The sequence below is a fragment of the Pollicipes pollicipes genome, unplaced genomic scaffold (genome assembly GCF_011947565.3).
Source record: "Pollicipes pollicipes isolate AB1234 unplaced genomic scaffold, Ppol_2.1 Scaffold_2555;HRSCAF=2994_pilon_pilon_pilon, whole genome shotgun sequence".
NCBI classification, from domain to species: Eukaryota; Metazoa; Arthropoda; class Thecostraca; order Pollicipedomorpha; family Pollicipedidae; genus Pollicipes; species Pollicipes pollicipes.
Window position 1 is genome coordinate 15,311,297 of NW_023596136.1, and position 23,285 is coordinate 15,334,581.

At 54.0% G+C, this 23,285-nt stretch overlaps 1 protein-coding gene across 1 annotated transcript in view; it reads left to right on the plus strand.

Moving 5' to 3' along the window:
* The first annotated feature begins 12,118 nt into the window (after positions 1-12,118).
* LOC119098459 (neural cell adhesion molecule 1) overlaps positions 12,119-23,285 on the plus strand; it is a 40,025-nt gene continuing 28,858 nt past the window's right edge. Inside the window, exons 1-4 of the mRNA XM_037221384.1 lie at positions 12,119-12,125; positions 12,676-12,786; positions 15,054-15,202; positions 17,569-17,716. Of these exons, the coding sequence (XP_037077279.1) occupies positions 12,119-12,125; positions 12,676-12,786; positions 15,054-15,202; positions 17,569-17,716 (415 nt within the window). The remainder of the gene's footprint in view (positions 12,126-12,675; positions 12,787-15,053; positions 15,203-17,568; positions 17,717-23,285) is intronic.

A 23,285-nucleotide genomic window follows, 5' to 3' on the forward strand; every position in this document is an offset into this window, starting at 1 on the left:
GCTATGAACTATGATTGAGCAGGTTCTCCGAGAGCTTAATTACTGGCATGAAATTAACTCCCGAAGTACGCACAGATTGCCGCAAAATAGATGAATGACATTTCATCATATTTTTCAATAAAGTCACTTAGCGTCATTTTTTAACCACACACATCTTATTAGCGATTTTGGGTTGGATACGTTCCAGGGGAATTTCAAATATGTTTGCAAAGACGCAAAATTTCTTAAATTGCGGTTAGTTAAATATGAGCAAGATCATGTTTTATGGACAGGCATGATACCAAATCTTTTCCTATCGAAACTTTTTAAAACTTACTACAAACATTCGGTGCCTGACGCAGAAACCAGCGAAACAAATGTTATGCCTTTGTAGAGTCTGTACAAGAGAATACAGTGCTTGCAGAGCTTACTCACAGTACTTGCAGAGCATGCTTACAGTACTTACAGAACTTAAAGGGCTCAATACCTTAACATGATCCAAGATGAATGATCCTTTAATGAAAGGAACCCCAAAGCTCCGCCTAGTTTCACACAGTACCGATATACAAAAGACTGGCGCGGAGACAATCCAACGCTCTCAAACGATTCACCTTACTGATTGCCAGGTCAAGTATTTGCCCAAAATTTCGTTTAACTAAATACATGGGGTGAAGAAATGTCTATAAAGAGTCTCATTTAATATAAGAAATCTGTTCTAAGTTGGATGCACACAGATTATCAACTACATGTCAATGCATGAAAGCCCCCATTTTTTCAAAATGTTTAGCATATACTTAGACTTCATAGAAGCATTAAAAAACTAGGAAAAAATTCAGCGCATCAATCCACCGTGAAAACGGTTACGGTTTAAAAATTTGGGGCTATTGTAACCAGAGTATGCCGGCCACCTGTTTTCGTCCCGTTTATCACGATTTCGAAAAAAGTTGGCCGCCAAAATGCTACTCTACGCTTTCAAAGCACCAATGCTTGTGCTGGATCCCCAACGAGCAAGTAGAGGTTAAGTCGAGAAGCTGCGTGTGCAAGTAAAACGTTCCCAATCCCCATAGGCGCAATTCACGAGGGAAACCAGCTGGCATCATACCTTCCCAGGCGTGGCCTCGGCCCTGGCACGTCCCCATCCACCCGGGCTTGCGCACAGTGCCGCGTCCAAAACCGCCCCACTCGCAATGTTCGGCGTCTTCGTGCCGGTCGGGTGACGCGTTGACGTCGGGGTCGTATTTATGGCGCGCCACCGCGGCGCGCGCTTTACGGTCGGCGCCGCCCGTCGCCGGCGAACGGCGCGTCGTTACGGCCGCGCCCCGCCGCGATCGGCGCGACGGCGATCGGCGCGCTGCGGCGGGCGGCGACGCGGCGCCGCGCCGTCAGCTGGTATGATTGGGGTCGGCTGTGACAGATGACGACTTCAGCGCGCAAGACGAGGCCCATTTGGGTGGCCGGACCCGGCTGACGGAGCCGGCAGATTGGGAGGGCGGCGGGGAGCGGCGCGGCTCGGCGGATGCGACGGCGTGCTTCATATCGCGTTCGGCCGTGCCCGGAATGCAGATGAGGCGGGGCATAGCTCATACGGCGCCAGCGTTGAGATGCATGGCGCGAGCCGTGTCTGGAGCGCCGAATAACGCCATCTGTTTTGCAGCAATGCGTGTCGTTTTATTGGCTCGGCGAGCGCATGGGTCGTGGTCGATTGCTGGAGCGAAGTGTAGATACGCGCGTTCGACAAGCCGTGGGGGTTGCCTTGCCACTAGCATAAAGCCTGATATACTATACTTGTGCAACTAAACCACATAGTTGTTTTCTGTGAGGTTATTATGATTAGTCCCCTAATGCTTTTTTGAGTTGTATGTTTCTTCTTCAGAGTTAACGAGTAGCTGATGCAAGATGATACAAGCTGATGCAAGATGGAGCGCGGCTGGAGCTAAGCCAGCTTTGTTGGTGGACACGCGAAGCGACTGTAAGATACCGCGATGCCTATTCTGTGGTTGAGGTGGCTGCTACTTACAGCCTAACTGCCCTGGAGTTGGTTAGGTGTAAGCCATCTCACTTCGCCAACTGATTGGGCCTTTTCAGAGGAAAACAAGTGACGTTATCAAAATGAACTTATATTGAGTCAGCAAGTCAATGCAATCGAGCAGCAGCACGTAGCCGCATAAAACAATAATTTGCAATGCAAGCTGTGCTAACACAGCCAGTGGTATGCTTGCAATGCATTCCACTCCTTTGTCGCCTTAATAGGCTCGTTGTCAGACAGTAAGCATGCAATTTCCACTGAAGACGGTCACAATTCGCTTTGGCAGAGGAGTCACAGGGAGGAATGGAGTGTGGAATTGCTCCGAGCACGGTGCTTTTTGGCAACAGTTCATGAGCGACATTCATGGGCATTGGGAAACGTTTGTTGTGCCGAATTTATAACCATGGCAGTAAGCAGAGTACGTCTTCAAAGCAAAGACGGCACGAAATCATGTCACGACATTGGCACATATAAGCGAGCCTGCTTTTCCATGACTTAAATATTTTGTTTGCTTGTGTATTGCAGTTCAAAGGAGAAAACTTACGCATATCTTGTTTCGAATGTTTATAACCAAACGGTCTCCGTAGACATACATATTACACACAAAGAGAATTAGAGAGATAGAGACATATATGTAATATATATATATATGTATATATATATACATATATATATATATATACATATATTCATATATCCACTCCTACTCTCTGTCTCTGTCTCTCTCTCGCTCTTTCGCTCCCTCTCTCTCTCTCTCTCTCGGCAGCGACCAGACCACCATGACGTTCCCAGAGTGGCGCGTCATCAACATAATGCATCGCGTCCCGCCCAAGTAAATCACCAGTGGTCACGCTGGTGCAGCACTGGTCGCTAGTCCCGCGCCGCATCCCATGAAGTGTAAAACATTGCTGTCCACCCAGCTCAGCTCAACGAAGAGCGTCTGCTGCGAACGCTGAGCTATGCACCGAATGTCTCGCTGTTCCGGTCCAACCAGATTGAGTCCTCATTGGACCATCGAACGCCGTCGATTCCGATTCAATCCGAGCCGGTTCTGGTCAGATAAATGCGTGCCGCTCAGGCTCTCACCCGTTGCCATTAGTCTCAGTGAATATAACTCTGGCCCTTCATCTGACTCCACGCGTAACTAATCGAGCAGCTCAGGCATGCAGTGACGTACAGACTATCAGGTTAGGCACTGGCGTGAGCGCCTCCGACCACTGAACGGCCCTGCGTAGGCGGACGCGAGCTGAATATATTAGACAGAAGACGTGCGGCGCGAGAGAAGACTAACAACCGATCTTCCGCACGCTGGCATTCGCGACGCAAAGCGACGCACGGAGCTCAAGAGTCGATATCTGGCGGGGAAACTGACCCGCCCGTGTATGTAAAGTTCAGGGACAACTGCTTTAGACGTCACGAGACGACGCGGAGCGATTGGCGAACGCAGTCGGTCCCAGTCTGGCAGCGCGCGGGTGGCACCCTTCCAGCAGACCGCCCGATCGGAACGGCATGGAATGGAACGGAACGGAACGACCGCGGACGACGGGCCAGCGGGCGCTTGGCACAGACAGCGCCGGCGGAGGCCGCGCGGCGCGGGTCCGTGACGCGCCCGGGCGATGCATGCTCGAGGCTCGTGTGGACCAGTATCGAGCCGTGGCCGACGCTGAGTAGGCGGAATGGGCTCCAGTAGAGCGCGCTGGATCCGATTCACGCCTGCGGTCGGTAGAGCTCTGGACAGCTCTGGACAGCTTGGAAATCCGCAGGCAGCGAGCTGTCTGGGCGAGAGAAGGCTTGTGCGATGGCGGCCAGGGTTATACAGACGACAGCACAGCTTGGCGTCCGTTCAGCTGAGTTAGGCCAACCATGTGGCGTCCTGCACAGTACGCCATAAATTCATCATGCCGTACGTCTCGAGAACTGGTTGCTTGTCATGATCCGCTGGAGGCTGGGCATCCAAAGCAGCACTCGAGTCTAGGCCCTATGACGTGGTCTTGGAAGACAGAAGGATAGTGACGTCATGCCATGACATGTTCGCCTTGATGTCGTGTCTTATAAACTTAAGTAGCGAAAACGTATGCAGAAAATGTTTAGGGCAAAATATTTTGCGCAACTTGCCAGTTTGGGGCAAAGGCAAAAATGCGATTAACACCTCGCAAAACATTGTTCAATACGCATTGCATTGTCGCGCATACGGTTTTTCACCCCGAGGGGGTTACTCCTAATATGGTTGTGCCCACGTGCAGAGTAATTCAGTAATCGGTCGGAAGCTGTTTTATCCAGTTTTAAACTCTGGTATGGACAAGCACGGGCTCGTCTGAACTTCGACGGTTGGTTTCGCTCCATTCAGCTTGCCTTTGACCGTGTGTGTGTGCGTCTGTAACCAGCAGCCTCGATCCTGCTACCGGACCTGCACCAGCGACGTAACGATCGTGGCGCCTCTGCGGCATTCGCCTGCCGCCGCTGACGTCATCGAGCATTCCCATCACTTCAATTTGTCGCCGCAGACCGCGTGATGAAGCGGCTTCCGCAAGATACGGAGTGCGATGATAAGTTCTTTGTTTATATCCGCCGTAAAGCTTAGTTGGGACCAAGTTTGAGTGGCTGCCGGTCGATTTGTCTGGGTTTGGCGCGCCAGAAGCCTGTTGCTGGTCTGCAGCGACCCCGCTGCAGCCAGAACTTGCCCGATTGATATGAGTGAGGTCATTATTATCACTGGGATGTGATGTATGACCGGGGTGACTGCTAGCCTGCTGTGCGTCTCAGCGGCAGCAGAAGCTGCAATGTGACATCGAAGGGACTGAGAGCGTGTCCTCCACTCCTCCACCCGTCTCCGTTTATTGCAGTTGAGTTTTGATCAGACTGGTCTCGTATGTACGAACCGTACTTTGGTGACAAAGGTGTGCGTGGTAAAATCTAGCAGAAAGTGGGACTTGTGTTATCGAAATGTTTCATTGTACACGCCAAGTTTTCGTTGGTTTCCGCTACCGGAGCCATGAGCTAAGTGAACGTCATGCCAAAACACAAGGCGTCTAGTACCTAACGACATTTTTCTTCAGCAACTCTATGTACCTGTATATAGAGATGTAAAATGTTGGCTGGATTCCCCTCCCTTCCTGCTGCAAATGCTGCCTACGGCCATGGTTATTTGACGTTTGGTTTTGACCAAACCCTGTCACTGCTTTCACTGATATTGATACTTTCGAAGGTGATGATGCTCTCCCGCAGCCTCCTGTGACAGGCTGTAGCGGCTGCTGTTGGCTGGAAACAAGCCATTTGGCTGCGGGACATAGCACCGTGCAGGAATTTTCGCAGATGATCGTCTCCCCTTTCACAGAAATTCACAGAAGATTGTCCCTCGTCCCTCCCCCCCCCCCCCACGCCAACGTGTGGACGGCTGCTGTGCAGTGAGCGAGGTGAAATGATGGGACTGTCTCGCGTGTAAGACATGTGGATGAGCAGCCAGGTACAACGAAAAAAGTAAATCTTCTTGGTGCTATATGTATCACATGTGCATTTCAATCTCTTGTCACGTTGTCGTCATATTTGTACAAAAAAGGCGGCTTTCACGGAGGCGTGATGCATCACACCTCGGTTAAGGTAAATCCATCAGAAATCTTGCCGGGTAAGTAGCCTATAACAGCCATAAACGTTCCTTTAGTTCGAGGAACCATCGTCGGTAAGATATAAATTGCTTCGCTATGAGTTGAACCCCAATCATCTTATTACTTTGAAGGTTAGACGTCTTTAAGGTGGTGTTGTGATGTTGGTATGAAGTTATAGTATCTACTGAACACTCTGACCAGGAGAAGCTTGTTTTCATGCCATTCCATTAACATGAAATAAGTAAATCTCGTGCATTGAACTGAGAGCAAATCTGCGATGATAAACGAGAGCGCTCACAGAATTTCTCCAGCCCAAGCTTCTAGTTTGCCCAAATTGTAGGAAAATTCTAGGCTTGGTTATCAGCAACGTGAAACGGTCTAGAGCGATGGATGCTTGCTGCGCCATTATTGTTTACACCAATGCTGCGTAAAGCAAGGCGGGCTTAATGATCATTTCATTCAAGGATCATTCATCTTGTGTCGTGTTGAGGTGCGTGAGCTTCGTAAGCTCTGTAAGTACTGTAAGCAAGATCTGAAAGCACTCTGAGTAAGCCCTCTAAGTGCTGCATGCCTATGAACAGGGACACTACAAGAATATAGAAGGTTGTGTTGCCGCAGCTGCGTCACAGATATCACCGAATGTTTTCAAGGTTTTGAAAAGTTTCGGCAGAAAAACATCTAGCATCATACCTGTCCATAAAAGCATGCTCTTGCTTGTAGCCAGCCAACCAATCGCTCTTTTTCAGGTAAACAAGTTTAAATATTCAACTTACAGCCGACCAAATGAACGGGGCATAGTAACCAATTTTCGCATCACCGATGAATTATCGTTTATTGCACGTATCAGGCATCAACAAAACAAGCCTTGCGGTTCCCTTGCGGTTACCAGTGTTCGCTGAACAAACAACCTTATCTTTCTTTTCACGGCAAGAAGTTTCAAATTGCTCCAGCCTCAAATTCGAGCAAAACAGTAGATGATTCATGTCTCATTTGCAACTTTATCTTGTCGTTACGTATGCAAACTGCATCGGGAATCATGATAAAATGTGCCCGTTTGCAAAGGAGCCGACTGGTAGCGTTGCCAACGGGATAATCATGACATGTGCTGGCGCGATGGATGTTTGATGGCCTGGTCTGGCCGAGTGTAGCAGTGGTGTCTGGAACGATAGTGGACACGTGCCGTCGTGTCGTCAGGAATGTCCTGGTATATATTTCTTTGTTGCTGCGTGTTATGCATGATGAGCAACTACTTCTAGTCCTAAGAGGACACTACCGACCTTATTTCTCATCGCACAACAAAGAGAAAAAGAGAGATGCATTGATGTTTCGTGTGCAAGCCTATGTTCAAAACATGATAAGCGGCAAGTTCAAAAAGCTTTGAATATCCAGCTCATCATTTTTTTCACAAAGGTTTGTTGCCGAAATATCGATATGCCTCCCTTTTATTTCCCAGTTATTCAGCGAATAATAAATCCAATAGCGCTGCGTTCACGTAGGTGCAATATTTTTTGCAGCTGCGCTGAACAACGTCTGTACAAGATTATAACCTTGACCCTGATAGAGGCGTCGATGCAACGCGCTCCTTTCCCGTACGGTTTTTTGAAGATATCTCTCCGGCATGTCATGCGATTGCGCTCAAATTTTCGGTGGCCTATGGTAAATTCATTGCGCGTATTTTTGCTTCATGCATGCGTCTTTAGCACAGTTTATTTCCGAACAGTTTTTAGGAACATTTTTCTTTCAGGAGCACTGCGCGGCGATCCACGGCCGGCGCGGGCGGCTGTCGGCAACCGCCGAATTCGCCGATCGCGCGAGGCGGCCAGCACAGTAATCAATGTGTCCTACGCCATGAGTCTATCATCAAGGCACTGAAGAATGCATATAGGTTCACTCACAGTGTAACAAGGAGCATGTCCGGGTAAATTTCACGTCGGTAAGAGGCATAAGTTTGGAAATATGAGCATGTAAAGCTGAAAATGTGTGATCCTGGTTAACCACTGACTATTGCTGATGAAAATATGCTGATGTTCTTCGCGAAGCTCTGTCGTTCTTTCTTTGGAACGGCAGGAAGGGGAGTGGTCCTAGATCCCACGCTTTTCAATCCGCGTTGTAGAAAAGGGCCAATGAGGGCGAGGGATGCCGTTTAGACACTGATGCCTACACCTGCACTTCTATATGGCGCTATCATGAGTTTTCCCCAAGCCTCATCCGTTTGTTTTCATTTTGCGTCTATTTTCTACTTCGTCCGACAGTCTTTCGTGCGCATTGACGTGCGAATAGCCGGCGGCTCTGTGGACGCGCTAATTGTCAAACACGAATGCCTCTAGCTAACAGCGTCGGACCAATACCAGTCACACTGGAGATGGCCTCGGAGGCGAGCCAGACGGGAGGAGCCAACGCTGACTTCTGCTTCTACGACCGCCCTGAAACGGGTCTCTCAAGCTGCGATTTCTTGGGAATTGAAACTTTTGACTGAAGCATGCAAAGAAGACTCGCTCACGCAATTTGAATGCAAATGAGGCACTAGGAACCGGAAATTTAGAGGCATGCTACATACTCCTTTGAGCACAAAAAACAGATGAAGTTCTAAAACCGGGTCATTGCCCCGCGTTAGAGTCGCGTTGACTCCCAGAATATGCTCTGTGCAAACGTCTTGGAGCCATGTCGTTACAGCCGCGGTGACTCCCAGAGATATGCTCTGTGCAAACGTCTTGGAGCCGTGTCGTTAGAGTCACGATGACTGCCAGAAGTATACCGTGGGGATGCGTCCTCGAGCCACATCGTGACGTTCGTTCAGCCTACAGTTCGTGACACATTACACTGTAGGTACTTGGCTGGGTTGAGAGTGGGAATCCTGAGTTTTCGCCCACGACTAGCGACAACTAAAAGCTGTTTAAATCGCCGGCTGTTATGTGTTGTGTAATGCGCCGATGTTGCGATCGCTTACGCTGCAGCACACCGTGCGTAAATAGTAATAAGAGGGGTATGACTTGCGCTGTCAGTCACGTGACTTCAGAGTCGTGTGGCAATCTCACGAAAGAGGCGTCATTGTGAACTGAAAGATGCGTGTTAACGACCGGGAGACACGTCATCTATCACTGTCATGCAAAAGTCGTGTGATGCAGGGTTGTAGCACGCGACGCGCAGTCCGTGTGATCGGTGGTGCATGCCACGAAAGGTGCGTTACAAGTGATGCGTGATGCGTCGTCCGGGGGAGGCGTGGCGCCTGTGACAAGGAGCACGTGACGGTGCCACGTGACGAGTGGCAAGTGACATGTGGCATGTGACGTGTGACGTGTGATGCGTGACGTGTGACGCGTGACCTGTACCGTTTGTGCCGCCAGTGCCACCGGACACGCCGGCTATATACGAGAGTTCGGACCGGATGGTCGGCCAGGGGGCTGTCGGGCCCTACAGGGAAGGAGAGACAGCCCAGCTGGTGTGTGTTTCGACCTCAGGTGAGTTTACCGAGCTTGCCTAGGTGCTAGGTAATGAGCCAGACGCGAACACTGCTCGGTGGGTCATCCAAACTGGCGGTGGGACCCGAACGAAGGGTCTCGCGCTTCGCTTTCTTCTTATCGTGGGGACGGAGGTACGTGAGCGAGTGAGTGAGTGGAAGCAGAGCAAGTTCTCCACTCCTCGACTCCAGCAACACTGTTCTTCCACATCGAGTGGTCAGGGGACAACAAGTGGCTGATGTCAGATATTATGACGGTATGGTGCCGACTGAGCTAAGACCTGTACAGCCAATCGCATTTTCCGCCATCCTCTCCACGTTCCGTGCAAACCTCTCTCTTCAATTCCTGCCACCGCTCGGCTCCCGCCGCCATGGCCCGGCCTGCGATGACGTCTCAGCGCAGGGCAGCCCACCCAGGGTCCTCCAGCGTCGCCGTCTGGCGTGCTGCAAGGTCCGGCAGCCGTCGCGACTGGCCGGCCGGCGCGCCGCCGCGTTCATGGTGCCGTAAACCGAATGACTCGGCTCTGTACGACCGACTCGTTCGACCAGGTTAGGGGCCGGTCGGCGGCGATGCCCGTGAAAAGCTGCTTTATTGTGCGACTCAATTTGCGAGATGGGTCTCGGACTGCTGGCGTGGAAAATAATGGGCGGCGCCGAATTTTCTCCAGTAGCCCAGACCCCTTGGGTGTGTGGACTGCACTCTGGATTACCAGTCACGTTCGAGGACCGCGTTTCACTAGACGGCCTCTAACGTATGGTCTGCTTTGCATTTGTTGCGTGCTCTTGGATCGTTCACGCTATAATCTGTGGCCTGTATGTGCCACCTTCCGGCGCGGACCGCTTTGAATTGAAGTTGTAACATATGTCAGCGCGGGTTTTATAGCTGCAGTCGACGTGGTTTATGCAGGCAAACAGCGTTAATGCTGGGCAATCGGTCGAGTTCGTTGCTCTTCTTGCGGGGCAGCTGGTCGTCGCTCCAACTTTATGTGCTGAATCAACTGGATTGTACCTACAACTTTTACAACTGGACCGTACTTTTCTTCTCACATTGTAGACACCTCATCTTATTATTGCACTGTAGACTACTCGTCTACATTCATGAATGGTGTGCTATTGTTGCAGTGTGAGAGCGTGTGTTGGAGAAATACACCCAATCCCGTCTTAAATAGAAAGCGACAGAGATACCCAGCGCGTCTGCAAAGGACGAGCACTGCCAACAAAAGCTCACTGGCGGGTTCTAGCCTACGATGAGTACGCGCGGCACGGGCTGTAAACGCAACCAGCCGGCCGGTAGTCTGGCTTTCAGCGCTCTACGCCTCGGCGCACTTTGGATTCCACTGAGCAGTGCCGAGCGGGCCCTGGTGCACTCAGCAGCTTCTAATGCCTCCGACAATGCCCCTGCATCGACTGTGCGGTCCTGGCACCAGGCGTGTGGCCGTACTCACTGCTCCCCGAGGTGAGATGGCGCGCCGAAACGAGCCCAGCAGTGCGGCGCGGCCCCGTAGTGCCGAGCGCCTTCTGAGCCGAACACCTCTGGCAACGCACCCGGCCGGCGCGCAACTTTTACAACCTGATGTATTTGATTGCCGCTTTAAAGCAATTGACTTGGCAATTACTGTTGGCGCGGCCAAATAAGCGCTCAGTAGGGCGAAGTGGGCTCGCTCTGTTGCCAAGCGCAGGGCCCATTCGCTGGCCACACTGCCTGGGCGCGCACTGGAGGACTGTTAGTCCGTCTCGAAATGAACACGGCCTTCTGTTCATAATGAAGTCAGTCGATGGCCGATGGGCGCGGGGGGTGAGAGCTCGTCTGGAAAGACATTGAATAACAGCCTGAGCCCACTCCAGCCAGCCTTCTGAGTCTGCTGTTAATGTGCCCACACGTGTATGCTATTCGATAGTCCGGCAATGACTTTTAAGTCCTCTGACAGACATTTGGGGGTATACTTTGACATTTAACACGCAAAGTGCACATCTTTTCTAGGTCTTTTTGGGTGCTCAGACATTGCTATTGCTGCGATGAATTGAAGCAACGAGCTTCATTTTACCGCACTGCTGCCGGTTGAGATTACTTTCACTGTTAGCTATAAAGGTGTTATACGTTAAATAAATATACTTATTGCATAACCTTACTGCGTACTGATGCTATCGGTTTTGAGCCAGGGAAACGCTGGTGTGACCCAAACAGTTCAGCTCTGGCTAGATGAGTGTTTTAGATAAGCCACGGCCTTAGTACTAGTGATTTACCGTGCCTCTTAAAGGTAAGCGGTCTTTCAAACCTTCGATGGTGTGCCTAAATCATAGCCATTACTAAAACAAACCATTTCGCCCGCACCACGCCAGCCAAGTTGCGTATGACAGCACTAAGCCGTGCCTCCAATGCGTCGTCGAAGTAAGTCGCGGCTGTGCGACCGAGGTCACGACCCCTACACCAGTCAAATAGTGAACGGAGTGGTTGCACGAGGGGTTGCAAACCGCATGGTGGCGCGCGCGCGGGAACACTGCGGCGAAATCCATTCATCTTCGTGGTCACTCTGCACTGACCCACTGTCGCGTTGTGCTCCTGACCCAGCGCAGCAGCCGCACGCAGCAGGGGCACGCGTCACCCGTCGCGGTCGCTGACAAGAAGCCGTCTGCATGATCTCATTGGTTGTGCTAGAATTCGGTGGTCCTGTCAGGGAGCAGGGAGCGGACAGGGAAAGGAACGGACAGAACAGCGGACCGGGAACGGGCAGTGACAGCGGACCGGGAACAGGCAGTGACAGCGGACCGGGAACGGACAGAACAGCGGACCGGGAACGGGCAGTGACAGCGGACCGGGAACGGACAGAACAGCCGACCGGGAACGGACAGAACAGCGGACCGGGAACGGGCAGTGACAGCGGACCGGGAACGGACAGAACAGCCGACCGGAAAGGGGCAGTGACAGCGGACCGGGAACGGACAGAACAGCGGACCGGGAACGGGCAGTGGCAGCGGACCGGGAACGGACAGAACAGCGGACCGGGAAGGGGCAGTGACAGCGTTTTGTCCGATGTGTGATGAGCTTCATGAGGCATGAAGCGTGAGGCATGAGGCATGAAGCGCATACATTTGCTGCTACTCCTGATGGGATGATCGGCTAATACATTTAGCGCGATGTTATAACCCTGTAGGTCGCCATCTAATGATCGTGTAAATCACCGACTAATCATGACGCGTAATCATCCAAGTGGCAGTGCATACACCACTGAATATGACGAAGGCAAATGTCAGCATTAGATGGATCCAAGGATATGATTGCTTCGTTTCACATAACTTGGGCTACACTGCGGGCTTGTGATGTGCCGTTGGTCACCGCTGATTGAGGCCAGGGGGGCCGAACGGCGCCCCGGCCGGCCGTTAGCATGGTGATGAGCTGGCCCGCACCCACACCCTGCAGCGTAGGCTGCCGCTGCGCTGGCGAACTTCCGAACCGGCACGGCGCCATCACCCGATCACCGTGCTGACATTCTGGCGAACTCCCGAACCGGCACGGCGCCATCACCCGATCACCGTGCTGACATTCTCCTCCCGTTGCAGACCGGCGCTCCTGGTGGCCGCTCTTGTGACGTAACGGCCCGCGTCACCCACAGGCCGTCCGCGTCCGAACGTCACGTGGTGGCGCGACAACGCCCTCATCGACGCCAGCTGGGAGACGACTGCCGACGGCGCCACGCGCAACCAGCTGACGCTGGGCCCGCTGAGTCGCGCCGACCTTGGGCGCCGAGTACACCTGCTGGGCGGCCAACCACGCGCTCACCACGCCGCGCGCCGCCACCGCCGCCGTCCGCATGACCCGTTAGTGATGCGTGGAGAAGCAGACAATTAGCGGCGCTGTTGCCTCAGCAGGTCTTCTGCGATGATAACGCAGCCACGTGGGCCATGACGGCTGTCGAGCCGGCCGTCGGGGCAGCGATTGATCGCGAACTACCTGAACTGACAGACATGAGTCGGGAATAGGTTTGCGCTTCGGTGGCTTTTGTCACGCGACTCCAGCTCGATTCGATGAAGGAAAACGCTGCGAAAACACTCCGTCACTTTGTCCGTCTGGACGTCACTGGTGGCTGATCAAAAAGCAGAATCCTCTGTTTTTGCCGCCTAACTGAATCAGCAGCAGTTGCTTCGTGAAGTTATCACAAAAGTTGAACAATTACAATAATGGTATCAGAAGACTGAACATAGTTGCCAAGACCCTGCCCATGTCGGGTGACAGCACTGCCAGAGTTTAGCTAACGCTGACCATTTTGCTCCCTACTACTGTCTCAGCACACGCCCTCTCCTTCATTCAAAGGCGATAATGAGACCGGTGAGACATGTTTTCTGGTCACGTAGTGATAGCTCATTTCATCCTCAATCATACCAAATGCCTTTTGACGGCTTTTGTAGCGTGTACTTCTTTACATGACGTAAACGTCTCTTCATACCCGCGTCACGCATTTACTAGCGCAGGATCCCTTAGTATATTGTCGAGGGTGTGGGGCTGCTATTCTCCGGCTGTGCTGTTGCTAGCTATATTGAATTATGTTGAATTTACAATGATCGATACTTTTAAAAAGACATTAAGGTCAAGGATCAGAAATAAGGGTGGTGGAGACAGTCCGACGTTTTGAGGTTCGTTGTTTTCATGGAAAACAGCAACTGTCGGCACTCGGCCTAATCGGGGATCCATGCGACCAGCCTCCGGAGCCAGCAATCATAAATATATGCTCAAAGCACATTAAATCATGCACCACTGCACTCAAAACTTAAGAAGAAATAAGTCTGTTTAGGTTTCGTATTGCTATAAAACGTGGTCTCGTACTTATGAGCACGTTAATCTGAAACAATGCAATTTTCGGGAAAGTGCAACGCTCTATATATATATATATATATATATATATATATATATATATATATATATATATATATTAATCACGATATTTTGCTAAGACCGGTCCACTGTTTTTCCCGCCAATCCCTATCTTTCTTAGATTGGAGACAACTGGGGCGGGGTCGCATCTCCCCTTCCCTGTCAGTGCGCGTAATGAAAATTTGCGAATCAAGGCGAGGATTCAAATGTCCAACTTTATGCTCAAAAACGCTAAGTTAAATCCTGCAAAATTGTCGGAGTTGGCCTTCCGGTGGTCGACCTTGTTACACGCAATATGATCACAATATGATCACAATATGCAATATGAGCTGTGGTATTTTTAAGGCTTCGACTCGGTTCCGTTATTTTCGTGTTGGCATGAAGTTGTGCTCTAGTCGAATAATTTACGTCATGCGTTATATATTCTGTTCGGTTGCCCGCAGCGCTTCCTCAGTCTGGTGCGGCGGCACGATATTAGAAAACTTATTTCATCTCCAAACAATGAAGCCCCGAAATCTTGACAAAGAATTTAGATATAAGGGAAAATAAAACGCTCTCACAATGCTGTCTGCTAACCAACGCAATGTCACTCAAGCACAGGCTAGCACACAAGTAATGAAACAACACTGGGAGGTGCATACGAACACGTTGAAGTGGACACGCTACGTGTGTGCGCACACTTGGTAACTGTTTGGAGCGCCAAGGCGAAGATTATTGAAGCATTTTTAGTTAAAAATACACAAGATGTACTTTCTGTCATTATACCTGGTGTCACAGGGCACTGAAAACTCTCAGTTACCTTGTCAACTTATCATTTGTGTCAATTTGCCCTCAGCCCATGACACAATGGCTTCAGACGACTCCCAAGGATAGAACGCTGCAAGTTCGATATAGCTTGGCAGCGTGTCGATGCGTGACTCTCGTCCAGGCCCCGATCGCCATTTCGCTGACGCACTGTTTCCGCGATCGTCCCAAGACACAGCAGCGTCGCGGCCGTATTTCACGGCGGTGCTAAGCGTGACAAACGCAGCGCTGTTTTCCTGACGGATCGGGCCATTCGAACGTCTCCGAGCGGCGGCGTCTCGCCCGGGGCCGTGCTCACCCGGCCGCCCCTGCCGCCAGTGAAGCCGCTGAGCGTGGCCTTCATGGGGCTGAACGTGCCGCTGTCAGCCGGCCGGCGCCACCGGCTGACCTGCAGCACGGTCGGCTCGCGCCCCCCGGCCACCATCTCCTGGTGGATGGCCGACAGGAGGCTGACGGAGGTCACACAGGTTAGTCGGCGGTCACGGCAGCCCGCTTCAGACGGCGCTGTTTGATGTGACAGGTATTGCTAGCTCCAGCGAAGGCCAACGATTTATTTCGTTAATTTTTGTACATAGTCTGGTTATTTGCCGCTTGACTGGTCGCATGCTACTCTTAAGTGTAGATTTGCTTATAATTTACGCCATATAAATGATAAATGCAATGATAATAAGATAATATGTAGTATGAATAGTAATTACGTAATGATAATAATGAAATAACTCAAGCCTCATGTCTTTTTTTTGTTGCGGACTTTCCCAATTAAGATGAAAATTCGACAGGAATTAAATTCCACGCTGGCTTTCGTTTGAAGGAGTTGATTGGCATCGAAGGTAGATGCAATTTTTGGCGTCCTAATCCGTAGGATTTGTGGTAATCTGCCACCTTCCTTTCCAACTGAAAAAAAACACGACAGATAGTTCCTCATAACCCCCTTTGCACCAGTGTTTATTAAGCTGGTACCTAGGAGTTCGGTTCCGCCGCATCCCATTGGCGTACTATGGGATGTGCAGGATAGGGGAAGGGGGGGGGGGGGAGGGGGAACTGTCGGTTGTCGTGAGGCCTATCAAAATGTCCGGTAGGCTTTCTCGGAAAGCGCGTTTGTTTCGTCCAATTGTAAATGTGCATTCATTTATCTTTGCGCATTCGGTCCCATTGGACCAAATCATGGAGTAGGTATTACAAACGTAGTTACCTATTACAACCTATGACAAACGTAATTCACGATAAGGTACATCCAGGATTATGAAAGAAAAACGCCTCCCGAAGGAAAAGTTGCGGCTATTTTAATTGCCCTGCCAACAAAACATGAGTTTCACTCCTGGTATCCCAGGTTTTTTAATCCAAATTATAGATTTGGTACCATGTAGAAACTACCATTTTGTATTAGATTAGATACCTGTCCAATAGAGCTGACGCGAAGAGGGATTATGCCATAGAAATAATTTTTGATGTGGTTGTGGCAAAACATATGTCATGAGAGACAATGCACGATAATAGAATCAGACGCATTGCTGGCTAGATATTTGGTATGTGTGCCACGCACGAGTTCATGACATGCGAACATCCTAAAAAGTAGGAGGGCCGGGCCTATTTTTCAGCTTCATGCTTCCCATGCATCACAAAAGGGTAGCGTAAAACTTTTATGAAAAATACAAGGATCATGACCCCTGGCTCCGCAGCCTGCAACGCCTGTGCAAGGGTTTCTAAAGCACTTACCTCTGCCTAGAAGCGCCTGCGCTGCGGGATGTAAAACCCGACCCTCTGTCCAGCTGGTTGTCCAGGAACCGACGGCCTCCGCTCTCGCCCTCGCCGACCGAGAAGGAGAGAAGCCTTCCGGCCGGCGCCGCGCTGCCAGATTGAATTGCTCGCCGTCAAAGCCGCGAAGAGCCCGGCGCCTTTAGGTTTTCGTATTTAATAACGCCGACGAGTGCCCAATGAGTGATGAAACGTGATATGTGACCGCGCGGCCCAGCATGCGTTATGGCGACCCGCGCTATATCGAGGCAAATTCCCGGCTCTCTTCGGAGAGCAGCCGTCGCTGCGGGCGGGTGGCGGCTCAGCATCGGTTCCGTTTAGTGCATAGGTTATGGCCGGGGGGCGCGCGCGGCATGGCGGTCCCGACAGGACCGGTGCATTGATCTGGCTCCGGCTGACAGCTGCAAGCGAGCCCCTCGATTCGCCGTGGCGCGCGCCAGGCTTAAAACACTTGTTTCAAGCGCATGGGGGCGGTGACCAATAAAGCCGAGTGGTGCGCTCGGTGAACCGCGAGCCGTGTAACGCGGGATGGAGCCCCAGATGAATCAGGCTTTGCCAAAGGCTGTCGAGTCCGAGCGTTATACCCCGTCCATATTGCGCGCCAGTCAAGTGAAGCTGGGCTTAAGTACGAGCGGCCGTAAACGGTGACCGCTCGCGATCCTAGTGGCATGCGATAGGGTGGCTGTTACTAGCCGCCGTTGAAAAATGCATATCCATGTTGTTGTCAATGAAGGGGACTAGCAGACTGGGACGTCGTCGGTTTTTTCGATACGGATGCACGATTGTTTGTTTTGCATTCCCCGCTGGTGTGGTCACACTGGGCCGACACGGACCTCCGTCATAGTGCAATGCAACATTGCTCGCCAAGTTCACTGAATTTCCCGTCATTGATAAGGGTGTGTTCATTAGTTACACACATATAACTGAATTAGAAGAAGGAGCGGAAGGGCAATGGCAAAGCCATTTATCTTCTACGATTATGGCTCCTCCGATGAGAAGACGTCCTTGCTTGACGCGGCGTTTCGGCGCTCCACATGCGCCATCTCACGCGACGAGCTCACGTTTCTCTCATCCTCAGCACGTGAGCGAAGACGGCAACAGCACGACCTCGACGGTGACCTTGACCCCGCGAGTCAGTCACGACGGCCAGAGCGTCAAGTGTCGCGCGGCCAACAGCGCGCTGGCGGGAGAGGTGATCGAGCAGTCTCGCAGGCTCACCGTCTACTGTGAGTTGGACTGCAACCACCGGCAGCGCCCACCGTGGCTGTGGCTGTGTGTGTGTGTGCGTGTCTGTCAAAAATGATGCCGGTTTGGCACCTCGCATCACTGACAGCGTTTTGTGCACCATTCGAACTAGTTACGTGGTGGGATGCCCTTTGAATGCAAAGGTGACTATTTCGATGCATCCATTTAAGCTGAATCAATTTTTTAAAACAGATGAGAGCCAATTATGCAGTACATCTGGGTAGATCAGGCGTATCAAACGGACCAAAATAACAGCCGAAGCGGTGTATCGGAAGCACAACATATGAAACGCTTATAACTGGTGACAACCATGTCTCAATGCTGGACCTGCGGAAACAACTATGTGAGGTATGGACTTACCCGCTATAGTAATGGTATGGAAGCAAGCATGCATCAAAGTGGTTAAACGGTAAAAGTAGTATGAAATGATATAGCACCTTAAATATGGCAGCGACTCAAAGTGTAGTAACATGAATATAATGGGATATCAAAATTATAGATCAGTGAAGTAACGAAATATGATAACAATTCGATTGAAGTGGAAGTACGAAAGGCGCAATTTCCATTAACACGCGCCCGGGTGGCCGGCTAGATACCCTTCGCTCGGGTGGGAGGGGGGTCAATTTGACCCCCCAACCCCACCCCCGCCCGGGCGAAAGGTATCTAGCCGGCCATCCGGGCGCGTGTTAAGGAAGAGCTTACATCCATTCTCACCAAGTTTTTATGAAACAACCTACGAAAGACGACGTTCGGGTTCTGGAGACCTCTGAACCTGATGCTGTGGTCTGTTGAACCTTCATTCGATGAACATCGAAGCTGTTTCCGACATGCGCTGGAAGGTGATTTGAGATCTTCTGAAGCCGACTTCTAGAGCTGAGCTTATTGGAAGGGTGTGATTTTATCTGGCAAGTTTCCATTATTCTTTTTTAGCCACCGTTTTCCTTGAGGCTGATATGTGTGGTACCTTTTTATTCTCATTGAATAATAGAGTACATAATGATTTGTATTATAAGAATCACGTCATGTTAGAGGATGTACCTCTGGGTGATATCGATGCAGAGAGCGGATTTTTCCGCAGCAGCCGCATCCCAGCGTGCACCAGTGCATACCACATTCGACTGGGAACGGTCAAGTTTGCGGCCCGGTTTATGCAGCAGCACATCGCAGCCACCAACTCGGAATGCATACGGCGCTGAGACGAGGCGGCCCGCTGCCGGACAAGCCGGCCCGGCCGCCCCGGGGAGCTCGGAGTCGTGTCGCGGGCGGCGCCTGCCGACCGCATGTCGGCCGGTTTGAGCGCCGGCCGCTCCTGTTGATAAGGGCGCGGCGCGGCGGCCGCCGGCCTCCTGGAATCGATGACACGAGAACGCCGCTCGGGCAAGAGCGGCCCACCCGAGCCGCCGGTCGCCGGCCGCGGCGGCGCCGGCCGATCGCGCCGCTCCGATGAGATGTGTCGCAGCTGAGCGGCGTTGGACAGCCTCGTTTGTGCGATGCGCGGCGCCGCGGCGGCCGGATGTTTTGGTGACCGGTGAACCGCGGCGGCGGAGGTGGTGACGCTGTCGCGCTGGTGCGTCGGTGGCGGCCCCCCCCCCCTTGACGCCGGTGGTCGGGTGCTGCCCCTCCCCCCCCGGCACGCGCTCTGCCGATGTCAGCCAGCAGAGGGGCTGGTAGCGGGACTAGATCTGGAGAGGGTTGGGGTTATAAGCGATGGGATACCTAGACGAAAAACAAATGTAGAGATTCATAGAAACTGCACGAGAGTGGATGAGTTCGTGGGGTAGTGAGAGGGTGGGTGGGTGTATGGTGTGCATGTGTGCTACTGGATGGTGGGTAGCTGGATGTGTAATTGAGTGCGTGGACGAGTAAGTGAGTGAATACCCGTGTAAATAAGTGCATCAGTGAGTGGCTGCGGGACAGGCACTCCATACCTAGTGTTTTGCCCTCGCGATATGTCACAGTAAGTGCGTGCGACACGCACACACCAGGCCACGTATCAAGTGGCTCGTGCATAGCACGGGGCTTTTGACGCGTCGCAGTTTTCATTTCGTGACGTACTCTGGACGTGATGTACTCCGGGTCAGCTCCTCCCTTAAAAATGGCTGACTGCAACTGACTGCACTGTGTGTGCAACTCTTTCACTTCGTATCTACCCACGCATCGACTCCATCAGTCTGTCTGATGACGCAGCGTGGACCTATCTGATGACGCAGCGTGGACCTGTCTGATGACGCAGCGTGGAGCTGTCTGATGACGCAGCGTGGACCTGTCTGGTGACGCAGCGTGGACCTGTCTGATGACGCAGCGTGGACCTGTCTGATGACGCAGCGTGGACCTGTCTGATGACGCAGCGTGGACCTGTCTGATGACGCAGCGTGGACCTGTCTGATGACGCAGCGTGACGTCAGTGCAGCACCGCACCGGCCGGACGGTCACCTGCCGGGCAGCTGCGCGGCCTGTCCCGTCGCCCGGGCGCGCGCCACGCAAGCCGCTGTCGGCACGCGTCTGGTACCCGGGGCAGCGGACGCCCGCAGCGCGGCAGCGACGCGTCCGCCGACGCATTTGTCTTCATACGTCGCGGACACGTTAGCGCGAATTAATGCGCCGCGGACCGGCTGCCGTCTCGTTCCCGAGAGACGCGACGGCCCCGCTCGGCCAGACCAGGCAGGACTGGGCTCGACTTGACTCGCCTCGACTCGACTCCACCCGGCTCGGCTCGGCTCGGCTCGACTCGGCTCAGCTTGGCACGGCCTCGGGCTCGGCTCGGCTCGGCTCGGCTCGGCTTGGCTCGGCTCGGTTCAGCTCGGCTCGGCTCAGCTCAGCTCAGCTCGACTCGGTTGGCTCGGCTCAGCTCGGCTCAGCTCAGCTCGGCTCGGTTGGCTCGGCTCGGCTCGGCTCGGCTCGGCTCGGCTCGGCTCGGCTCGGCTCGGCTCGGCTCGGCTCGGCTCGGCTCGGCTCGGCTCGGCTCGGCACGGCTCGGCTCGGCACGGCACGGCACAGCACGGCACGGCACGGCACGGCACGGCCTCGAGCTCGGCTCGGCTCGGCTCGGCTCGGCTCGGCTCGGCTCGGCTCGGCTCGGCTCGGCTCGGCTCGGCTCGGCTCGGCACGGCACGGCACGGCACGCCACGGCACGGCACGGCACGGCACGGCACGGCACGGCACGGCACGGCACGGCACGGCACGGCTCGGCTCGGATCGGCTCGGCTCGGCTCGGCTCAGCTCGGTTGGCTTGGCTCGGCTCGGCTCGGCTCGGTTGGCTCGGCTAGCTCGGTTTGGCTCGGCTCGGCTCGGCCCGGCTTGGCTCGGCTTCATCTCACCCGAGTTTGGTGTGGTTTTGCTCCACGGATGCAGGCGACACCGAATCTCCCTATCTGGTAGCAATTCGCCCGGCCCTCCCTACAATCCTCAGCAGCGTCGCGGCAGCACTAGCAGCAGATCAATGATCAAAACGCGGAGGCCGCACGCGTCGTTGCGCCGTCAATTCCAGTGGCACATCTCCGGCTGACGCGATCGATGCAGCTCTGTCGACGAGACATTTATTGCCTGGCGCCGTGCGGGTGTCGGTGGTGGCTATGCGAGAGGGCGTCGGCTTATCGCCTAAGAGCCGGCGGTTCGATGAGTTGAAGGATCTGACACAGCGTTTTTATGCAGAGCAAAGGCTCGGCCGCTTGTTTTTCCCGAGGAGGCGTGTAGCGAGACGCTGAAGCATGAATCAGTCAAGGGCCATTAGGTGAAATGGCAATAAAGGGCATCAGCTGATCCCGATTGTATGCTGCGCTGATATCCCGTGCACGCTAAGCTGAACATCAATGGAGGAGCATCGAGATTGCCGCGGGGCAGTGGCGGCAGTGACGCAAACGTCAGGAAAGCAAATGGAAGGCAGGCGATGGACGGGAATGGCTTGGACCGAGCTCTGAGAGGCGTCGATGGTAAGGTTATACAATCAGCAGCACTTTCTGCCAGCCTGGGCATCATGCTCGCAGAATGCCGTGCGCTGGTTGTCGTTCGTCCGCTTTTCGTGTTGGTCGTCGGCGTCAAACCCGTACGCACAACGCTCCGTACCTGTGAGGCATGTCACGGCCGCCTGACCACTCCGGTGGCACGACGCATGCAGTGCGCCTGTGAAGCGGCGCCAGGCCCCGGTCTCGGGGGTACCGTCCAGGCTCCGGTCTCGGGAGCACGGCCCTGTCGTGGGAACACCGTCCAGGCTCCGGTCTCGGGAGCACGGCCCTGTCGTGGGAACACCGTCCAGGCACCGGTCTCGGGAGCGCGGCCCTGTCGTGGGAACACCGTCCAGGCTCCGGTCTCGGGAGCGCGGCCCTGTTGTGGGAACACCGCCCAGGCACCGGTCTCGGGAGCGCGGCCCTGTCGTGGGAACACCGTCCAGGCTCCGGTCTCGGGAGCACGGCCCTGTCGCGGGAACACCGTCCAGGCTCCGGTCTCGGGAGCACGGCCCTGTCGTGGGAACACCGCCCAGGCACCGGTCTCGGGAGCACGGCCCTGTCGTGGGAACACCGTCCAGGCTCCGGTCTCGGGAGCACGGCCCTGTCGTGGGAACACCGTCCAGGCTCCGGTCTCGGGAGCACGGCCCTGTCGTGGGAACACCGTCCAGGCACCGGTCTCGGGAGCGCGGCCCTGTCGTGGGAACACCGTCCAGGCTCCGGTCTCGGGAGCGCGGCCCTGTTGTGGGAACACCGCCCAGGCACCGGTCTCGGGAGCGCGGCCCTGTCGTGGGAACACCGTCCAGGCTCCGGTCTCGGGAGCACGGCCCTGTCGCGGGAACACCGTCCAGGCTCCGGTCTCGGGAGCACGGCCCTGTCGTGGGAACACCGCCCAGGCACCGGTCTCGGGAGCACGGCCCTGTCGTGGGAACACCGTCCAGGCTCCGGTCTCGGGAGCACGGCCCTGTCGTGGGAACACCGTCCAGGCTCCGGTCTCGAGAGCACGGCCCTGTCGTGGGAACACCGTCCAGGCTCCGGTCTCGGGAGCACGGCCTGGCCGCGCGGTCTCGGTCTCGGTCGCGCGCAGTCCGCTTGCGCGGGCCGAGCTCAGGCCCCCGGACACAGCACCGGTGCAGTGGCCTCCTCAGAGCTGTCCGGCTATCGGGGAATTAAAGCCGGTGCGGCACCGGGCCCGCCTGTATTCCAATCTCGGGCTAATTCCGGCGGCGGATTTCCCCGAGGAGGCGGCCGGCCGGGCCCTCCGCTCCCTCCCGCCCGCGGGCCCGTTCGTACCGGCGCCACTTCCCGTCTAGGTCGTCTCGGGTCGGACGGGGCAGGGGCGCTGGCCGGGGGGGGGGAGGGGAGGGGCTGGGGCTGGCGGTGCCGACGTTCGGGTGAAGAGGTGATGGCATCGCCGGGGATTACGCTGAAGCGCGGTGATAAAAAGCTTACGGTCGAGGGAGGAATGATGTTCCCAACGCAGAAGCCTGTTTTTACTGCTGCAGTTGGTCTGGATGTAGTGAGGTGCCAAACCTATGCAGTAAACGTGCGAAGATATGCTGATAGCCACACAAGTACATGACATTTCCTCAGCAACACATTACACATG